The 8,522-nt window shown below is 37.1% G+C and overlaps 2 protein-coding genes across 2 annotated transcripts; both read right to left on the bottom strand.

Moving 5' to 3' along the window:
* Positions 1–19: 19 nt before the first annotated feature.
* LOC106671889 (sorting nexin-13-like) lies at positions 20–2,638 on the bottom strand. Its single transcript, XM_014402851.2, has 7 exons — positions 2,252–2,638; positions 2,090–2,180; positions 1,095–1,222; positions 948–1,031; positions 665–882; positions 423–595; positions 20–351 (listed from the first exon to the last, which is right to left on the bottom strand). The coding sequence occupies exons 1-7, from the start codon at positions 2,362–2,364 to the stop codon at positions 160–162; spliced, it is 999 nt and encodes a 332-aa protein (XP_014258337.1). The 5' UTR covers positions 2,365–2,638; the 3' UTR covers positions 20–159.
* A 215-nt stretch (positions 2,639–2,853) lies between these two features.
* Positions 2,854–7,646, bottom strand: LOC106671910 (S-phase kinase-associated protein 2). Its single transcript, XM_014402882.2, has 8 exons — positions 7,464–7,646; positions 5,783–5,921; positions 5,427–5,556; positions 4,487–4,813; positions 4,250–4,430; positions 3,472–3,599; positions 3,236–3,398; positions 2,854–3,148 (listed from the first exon to the last, which is right to left on the bottom strand). Exons 1-8 carry the CDS (start codon positions 7,481–7,483, stop codon positions 2,962–2,964), a joined length of 1,275 nt encoding a protein of 424 aa, XP_014258368.1. The 5' UTR covers positions 7,484–7,646; the 3' UTR covers positions 2,854–2,961.
* Between the last annotated feature and the right edge of the window lie 876 nt (positions 7,647–8,522).

Below are 8,522 nucleotides of genomic sequence, written 5' to 3'. Positions count from 1 at the left end.
ATATATATCAATAGTTCTGAGATGCTCTCTCTCAGATTTTTCCCTCGTTCAGTCTGTTGGTCAATGAATAGTTCAGTGAATGTAAAGCGTTCATTTACAAATGAATCATTCCTTGAGTAAACAAATGAATAGTTCAATAGTTATGAGGGTCATTGTGTTTCAGTCAAAGAATTGTAGATAATCAAGGAATCTTGAAATGATTGAATCGCCGTGAGCAGAATCAAATCTGTTACTCACAAGCGTCGCGATCTCCTTGTTGAGCACATCCTTCGTTGCCAGCAGCTCGTCAACGTTGTCGGCGACTTTGAGCACCGTCAGGAACACCTCGGACGTTATCGTCAGGTCCTTGCACTGTGTCAAATCCCAATGAAAAAAATGTTACTGTCAAAATTGTGTACGTGTGCATGTTATGTAGTGCTTACGAGCCATATAATCATCTGGTTGATGTAATCCGGGTCTGAGAGCTTATTGATGAGGGGTATGAGGACCGAGTTGACGATCAGTTCCCTCGTGATGTACCTGAGGGCGAGGCAATGGAATTCGACTTCGGGGCTGAGGTAAAAGAGAACGATGTCCGTCAACTGTTCCAGGTAGCCTTCGAGGAGGGTCAAAGGTCAAAATATTGTAAGGGGTTTGACATCGAAAGGTCACCAGTGGCACTTACACCTCTGGAGGGACGGGTTGTTGCACACGTGGTCCCTGCACACGGTGTTGTTCTCCATGGCAAGCTCGAGGTCGAAAAAGGCGTCCTCGAGAGTCATCTTCGAGTTGGCCGGAAGCGATTTGAGACGGGAACGTGCCTGCCTGTAGAGACGAAGGTGGGATGCGGCGTCATCAACGATCTGAGTCGTTAGAAACGGTATCCAGTCTGCCTCTTTCATCCTGAAAAGAAGAAAAAGAGGGTAAAAAAGAAACCTTCCACCGACCAAAGCAAACCCTCACAAAACCTGTTTGCAAAGGCGACTATGACATTTTGCACTGCAACTCGTATCTCGTGAGGCACCTCTTCGTTGTCGCTCAACTGGTCGTACCTGGCCAAAAGTAATTAATTGAATAACACAAAATATACAATAGAAATTTATATTTATACGAACCACGGGTAGACGTAGTCACGTATTATAAACGAGATGATGTCCTGGAGCTGTTCATCTATGACGTAGGAGCCGGTCAACCTTTTGTCATGTTTTAACTCTTGTTTATCCTTCTTCATCTTCTCCACTGCCTGGAAAACACAAAAAACAAGGCATCAGATGTCAAAATGTCATTTTGTAGCTTGAACGAACTCTTTGCTCGCCGGTTAACCGATTTGTACAAAGAATGAACGATTCGTACACTCAAAGAACGATCCGCTCATACTCTGAACGAGTGACTTACTTAACAAACCATCCGCTCATTTCGTGAACGATTCACTTAACAAACGGTCCGCTCATTTACCAAACGACGCGTTGGTAAATACTTTCCTTTTCAGAAAGATTCGTTCACTTATTGAACGATCCGCTCACTAATTGATCAATTCGTGCACTTTCCGAACAATAAATTTATAAATGAATAAAACTTTCATTTATCGAACGATCCCCAGATTCATAGCTGAACGAATCTCTTATTTGACAAACGATCCGCTCATTTACTGAATGACTCTTGCTAAATAAAATACATATCCGTAACCAATAATTCGCTTTCTTACTGAACAATCCGCTCACATACTGGTAGAGTTGCTCACTTTACTGAACGATCCGCAGATTCAGAGCTGAACGATTCTCTTATTTAACAAACAATTCGCTAATTTACTGAACGGTTCTCTTACTAAATAAACGGTCCGATCATGAACTGAATTATCCGTTACTAAATGAATAAAACACTCACTTACTGAAGGTGAGCTCATACACTGAAACTTAGTTTACAGGCTGATGGAATCGCTCACTTGCTGAACGATCCGCAAATTCATAGCTGAACGATTCACTTACTTAATAAACGATCCATTACAAAATGAATAAAACGCTCAACTTACTTAATTGTTAGCTCTTACAGTTCAGTTAATCGTTCAGCGTTAATCTGAGCTATAATTAACTAGGTTACAGACGAAACTCACCTCGTAAACGTAGGACTGGAAGGCAAACCTCTCATGTTTCACGTATTCTTCGTAGCCGGCCTTCTGACGCAAGTACATCTGGACAACCACCCTGTCGAAGAAGATAAATATGTTTTATTCTCATTGTCGTCTTATTTAACTCTTTTTTTCCTTTTTACTCACCCGAGGAAGAAGAAAAGGCTCGACAGAAAAGCGACGAGGCAGAAAGAGAGGCCGAACGTTGCAAAGCATAGCCCGGAGACAAGGAAGAGCCAGGAGTAAAAAGCTGGTGGCATTTTTAAGTCCCCTTTGGAAAGTCTTTTCAAGTTCAATCGTTATATCGAAGAATTTCAATAATTTTTAACTATCTCCGTCTTATTTTTTCCATGTCTGCTGGTTTTTTGTTTTTTAATTAAACATACAAGAAAGTGCCTCAACGGACGAGAACAGTAGAACCGACTTTGAAGTAAAACTGTCGCCTGGATAACACTGCTGCAACTTCCCGCCATGATGTCTCAACGTATCGTCACCGTATAAATAAAAAAATAATAATTATGTTTTTCAGTCCGAACGTTTAGTTAAATTAATTTTATTTAAAGGTCAACTAATTAATTATACACAACAAAATATTATTTTTAATCAAATAACCAGCTAAAGGAACGTATAACCACATTGCAACCTCCCCCGTGGCACAATGACTCCTAACTAAATTAAAAATTTCTTTTAAAAAAATTAAGAATAAAATCTTACAGCTTAAAGACAAGGAAAGAAAATAAAACTAAACGATCAAAAAAGAAAAAATATATTTTTTAAATAATAAATAACGTAAGAATTTTTTTAAATATATTTAAAGGATAATTTGACTTTTAAACGTAGAAATACTTGTTGGTTATTCAGTCCCTCACTCTTATTTTCCATATCGAGGTTCGCCTGATTCCGGTGCACGGCCTTGCTATTGTCGAGAGGAAGTCCTTGTTGAATCGTACGCCAGGAAGGCGAGTCTCTAAAATGGCCAAGTTCGCCATAGTGATCTGCCTGAATGCGTTTATACTTTCCAGGTTCGGCAAAGAGGACAACACGCTGCAATAGAGAGAAAAAAGTAAATAATTTGGGGAAAAAACACCCAGTGCGCCGACAGTATAGCGGTTTGGCCAGGGATCGACTCACGTTAAGGCAAGAGGGTCGATTTTGTAGCAACGGCTTATCGAGAGGGACCGGAGGCGGTAAAGTGACTCAGACAAGGCGTTTACCGAAGCTGTTGTCACTTCGAGACAGTCGGATATGTCCAACTCCTCGATATCAGGACAGCGTTTGATCAGAGTGATAACATCTGTCAAAAAATATATTAATAAATAAAAATTAAAAAAATAAACAATCGATAAAAACAAAAAAAGAAGACATACGCTTATCTGTCAAGCTTAGCTGATGTCCGCTCAAGTTCAGTTTCTTGATTGACGGACTTATACCAGAAACTAACTTGTTGACCGCACTCTCTTTTAACCCGGTCCAGGCGACATTCAGCGATTCCAGTCTGAAATTGAATAGAAAAAAATAAAATAAATATAAGAGCAATAAAATAGTAAACTTGGGGGAAAAAAAAAAAAAACTGACTGAATAAGCCATTGATTCATTGAACGAATCTCTGACCGAGCAATTCCTTAATGGTCTGAACAATTCGCTGATTGAATTTACAGACTGACTGAATCGTTTAACAATGAACTATTCACTAACAGATGGATCACTTACTGAACGATTCACTGGTTCACAGATCGATTCCTTAACTCAGTAAACGAATCTGACTGAAAACTTCCATAATGGGCTGAACGGTTCATTAACTGAACGATTCATTGAATGGTGAATCGTTTAATGATGGCCTGAATAAGCCACTGACTGATTGAATTTATTGACTAACTGAATCGTTCAACAATGAACTATTCATTATCAGTTTAATGAACGATTTACTGGTTCACAGAACGATTCCTTAACGCTGTAATCGAACCTGACAAAAAATTCCATAACAGGCTGTTCACTAAATGAACGATTCACTTGCTAAATGATTCATTACATGAACGAATCTCTGACTAATTGAGCTATTCACTGTCTCACTGAACAGCAAATAATATAAAAACAATAAAAATAAATTAATTAAATTTATATATTCCCTCATCCAATTCAACGTACCTTTGGCAAGATTTGACTACAGCATTAATCCCCTTGTCACATATTCCGTTGCACATGGCCAAATTGAGCGTTTCCAATTTTTTATTTTTTGATATTTCTATCATAATTTCGCTACTTAGGACACACCTCTCGAGGGAAAGCTTTTTTAAATTGTACAGTCTTTTACACAAATTCAATAAGTCTGGAAAAATAAATTGAATAATTAACAATTTATTTATTTATTTATTTTCTATTCACCGTCTATAGCGATGACGGCTTCGCTCAGGTCCAGGTATTCGACCTTTCCCTTCGGTGCGTCTGAACCCGACTCATTTCCCACTGCCTTTGTCTGCTGCACCACGTACGACCGAGTCATCTTCAGGACGCGAACACCACGGCTGATTATCGACCCAACAGCATGTGGTTTCAGCATCTGCTTTGAAACGTCAATACGCTGCCAGAGGCTCTCATCCATGGCGAGCCTGCGGAAACGCTGGTTCACCTGAGCGACTGACGTGAGAGTGTACTGGCGTAGGTGGGAAAATATGCACAGGATGATTTCGTCCGACAGTTTTGAAAAAAAATCTTTAAAAAAATATTATTATTAAAAAATAAATAAATAATAATAATTTAAAAAAAATATTTATGACAAGCCATTTCATAAAGGCCGCCAAAGTGGCATGCACAATCAATAAGGCAGAGTTCCAACGATTGAGGAGGCAGAAGAAAGGACGGTGGGGAGGCCTAACGGCGGAGCCACGCTGGATTGGGGAGTAGCTGTTCAGTCGCTATAAGCGTTAGAAAAAAAAGAAAGTAAAAAAAAAAAGTTTAAAGACTCAAAAACTGCTTGTGTTGGATTCTTCGTCGATTGGTGCCCATTGTAACAAGGTTCTTTACATTATTGTTACATTATTCTTTACATTGTTTGCTTCTTGTCTAGAGAAAAGGATATTAAAAAAAAAACTGTACACTTAATTATATAAACTAAATTTTAGTGATAAGAAAATATTCTCTTTCCTTCTTACTTTCTTTATAATATGTAACCTTTGATAACATTTTATTGATTCTAATATTTGTTTGTAATATAAAAACTTTTTTATGTTATCAGCTATTAACTTATTTTTTTTTACAAGCATATTAATCCCCCAATGTCATAAATACACTCCCACATTGTAAATACTGGATAGTAATAATATACCTTCGCTATTGGCGTAAGTTATCATCCTTCTGTAAGTGAACGTCTCCCTTTGAAGATACATCGGCTCCCTTGAACCATAGAAATATTCAGCTTCCTGCTCTTTTGCATAATCATTGTACACTTGGTGAGGCTAGAATTTTATTATTATTATTTTTAAATATCACAAAGACATATTTAAATAAATAATCTGTATTGAAAATATGTACAAGAGTGTGAGAGTGTAAAGGGGAGAATGTGTGTTAGAGTTAATGAGTGTATGTGAATGACAATGTGAAGCATCTTTGAGTCGGTGAGTACATCGAAATATAATAAAATGAGAATTGTCTTGAGAAGTTACAAAATAAAAACAGTCTTACAGATATATGTCTAGTGGTGGTGTGAACCTGTTGGACGGAGCTGGCGGCCATCGGCAGGATCGTGACACCGAGATCGACGATGTCTTCGGGCGAGAGGTCGACAATGTTTTTGAAACGTTTTCTCTCTTTTGAATCACTTCTGAAAGAAATTTTAAAAAATTGAAACAAAAATTGCTTTTTAAGATCGTCGCTCTTCTGAAACTCCGTCATTGATTATTTTTCACACTTTTAAATGCTTAGGCAGGTAGTAGCAATCAATTTTTAAAAGTGTGAAAGTGTACCGATGTCAGACATTCAAAATGTAAACGTGAATGTGAGCAAGTGTCAGATATTCTCATTGATGAAGTGGACAAGTGTCAGATTTTCAAAAATGTGAATGTGAACAAGTGTCAGATGTTTACATTGGCAAAGTGGAAAAATGTCAGATGTTCACATTGGCAAAGTGAACAAGTGTCAGATGTTCACATTGGCAAAATGGACAAGTGTCAGATGTTCAAAAATGTGAATGAACAAGTGACAGATGTTTACATTGGCAAAGTGGAAAAATGTCAGATGTTCACATTGGCAAAGTGAACAAGTGTCAGATGTTCACATTGGCAAAATGGACAAGTGTCAGATGTTCAAAAATGTGAATGAACAAGTGACAGATGTTTACATTGGCAAAGTGGAAAAATGTCAGATGTTCACATTGGCAAAGCAGAAAAGTGTCAGATGTTCACATTGGTAAAGTGCATGAGTGTCAGATGTTCAAAAATGTGAATGTGAACAGTGACATTTACAAAGTGAACAAATGTCCTATATTCTAACAAAACAAAACTAATTCTCCCAATGCCTTTTGCCTTACACTATTTCCGCTTCATTAAGGTCAGTAGGTTTCTGTATTTTTCACCAAACTCTAATAAAAACTCGTGATTGAAAAACAAATTTCCCACTTCAGCATTCTTTCAAAAGGGAAACATAAACAGAATAACTAAGCAAAATAAACTACCTCTATATCTGACATCACCTGACACTGGGTATCTCAACCCCACTCACCTAGAATCCCACCCTGACTCATACTCCAGACGGCGAGTAACTAGTGTCTCATCCAGACTTTTACTTTATGCCAGGCGTCCGAGAAGGAGTTGCCATTGAATCGGCCCCTTTAGATATCAGAAACTGTGCCTTTTTTAGGGTTAAGCTGTGAGAATTTTATGTTAAAAAAAATTGAATGATAAAATAACAATCATGAAATACATTTTCCATCCCTGCTTTCACATATAACAAAAGTGGAATTTTGTAGGTGGACTTTCTTATTTAGGGTTAAGAAAGTAAAGTTAAGATTGAAATCAATAAATGGAATTTGATTAAATAAATTTTTGAATTTTAATTTTATAGTCGTTTATTGAGATTATTTTAACGTTTAAACACTGGAGAATGTGTAAATGTGTGACGTACAAGGGGCAAAATAATATTTTTTTAAATTTTATGTTGTATATTAAAATTAGCCTAAAGTATAAATGAGCCAAATATGGTTAAATTATGGTAAAAAGGCTCTAGAAGTTGCGGGATTTTCCCGAGAGCGGACATCGCCGACTTTCCACGTCGCACTTTTTTTGACACGGGGAAAAATAAACCATCCACCCTTTAGACCAGACTTTTTCATCTTTCATTTATTATTATTCAAACTAATTATACTTACGATTCTGATTTGTCGGTCATCCTCTTCGAAAAGGGGGAAAAGAAAAGCGGAAAACTCGCCGAATCCCAGTCCAAATAGGGTAAGAGTAGAAGAAAACGGCCTAGAACGATTTTCCTTCGGCGCCGATTTCAGATGTAACAAGGCCCTTTATCGAATCCGACCGCCAATTCCCTTATCACACTGATAACAACACAACAACAATAAAACATAAATGGTTTTTAACTCTCAATTTCATTTCTTTAATAATTAAAAAAACATTAAAAAATATAGAAAACTTTAAACACAAATAAAATTATAATAAATGTCATCGGATTCATTTACAGGTGGTTTCGATGGTCGTGGTAAAGAGGTTAATTTAGTCAGCAGTGGCCCGTTTGAAAGTAACTCTGCTCGTATCAACATTTCGCCAATTATTAATTAATTGATTAACAATACATTAGACGATTCCGTATTTATTGTTAAAAAAAACTTTCACAGTTATTTACAATGGAATTGGCAAAAGAAAAAGTGGAAAAAATCAAGTAAGATTAATATGCTATCACCTAATATAAGTTTTAAAGTTTTGACGGCATTAACCAGTCAATCTATTGATCGAAGACATTTTGTTTTCTATAAATTAAAACACCTCCAGACTGAAAATGCTAATGTGACCTGCATAAATCATTTAAAAAAATTTCTCGTCAAATGATGCTTATTGAATCGTTCGATTGGACAGATTCGTTCAGTTAATGAATCATTTGGCGAGTGAAAGAATCGTTTAGTGGGTCAATGTTCGGTGAGTGATTCGATCGATCTGTAGTGCATCACCCAAGCGTTTGACCATTTAGTTGGTCAATGAATATAGTAATTAAGCCGTTTTGACAGTTGGGAAATAATTCAGGGAGTCGTTCAGTCGGTTAAGGAAAAATTCAGTCAGTCAATGAATACTTCTATTAGCTAGTGAATCGTTTAGCTGCTCGTTGAGGAATTGCTCAGTCAGAGATTGGTTCAGTGGATTCGAAACGATTCTATCAGTTAATGATAGTTCAGTTAGTGAATCCTTCAATTAGTCAGTGAATC

This window comes from Cimex lectularius, unplaced genomic scaffold, assembly GCF_000648675.2.
Source record: "Cimex lectularius strain Harlan isolate CLEC.00 unplaced genomic scaffold, Clec_2.1 scaffold14, whole genome shotgun sequence".
In the NCBI taxonomy this organism is placed as follows: Eukaryota; Metazoa; Arthropoda; class Insecta; order Hemiptera; family Cimicidae; genus Cimex; species Cimex lectularius.
This window is presented reverse-complemented; position numbering and strand designations above follow the sequence as displayed.

Excerpts from the sequence above, each read along its gene's own strand:
- LOC106671889 (XM_014402851.2), bottom strand. The coding sequence starts at position 2,364 with ATGCCACCAGCTTTTTACTCCTGGCTCTTCCTTGTCTCCGGGCTATGC. Across the intron at positions 596-664 it reads CAACCCGTCCCTCCAGAGGT|GCTACCTGGAACAGTTGACG; the intron begins GTAAGTGCCACT and ends CCCTCCTCGAAG. Across the intron at positions 352-422 it reads ACCAGATGATTATATGGCTC|TGCAAGGACCTGACGATAAC; the intron begins GTAAGCACTACA and ends GATTTGACACAG.
- LOC106671910 (XM_014402882.2), bottom strand. The coding sequence starts at position 7,483 with ATGACCGACAAATCAGAATC. Across the intron at positions 5,922-7,463 it reads ATGACCGACAAATCAGAATC|AAGTGATTCAAAAGAGAGAA; the intron begins GTAAGTATAATT and ends AATTTCTTTCAG. Across the intron at positions 3,600-4,249 it reads GTAGTCAAATCTTGCCAAAG|ACTGGAATCGCTGAATGTCG; the intron begins GTACGTTGAATT and ends ATTCAATTTCAG.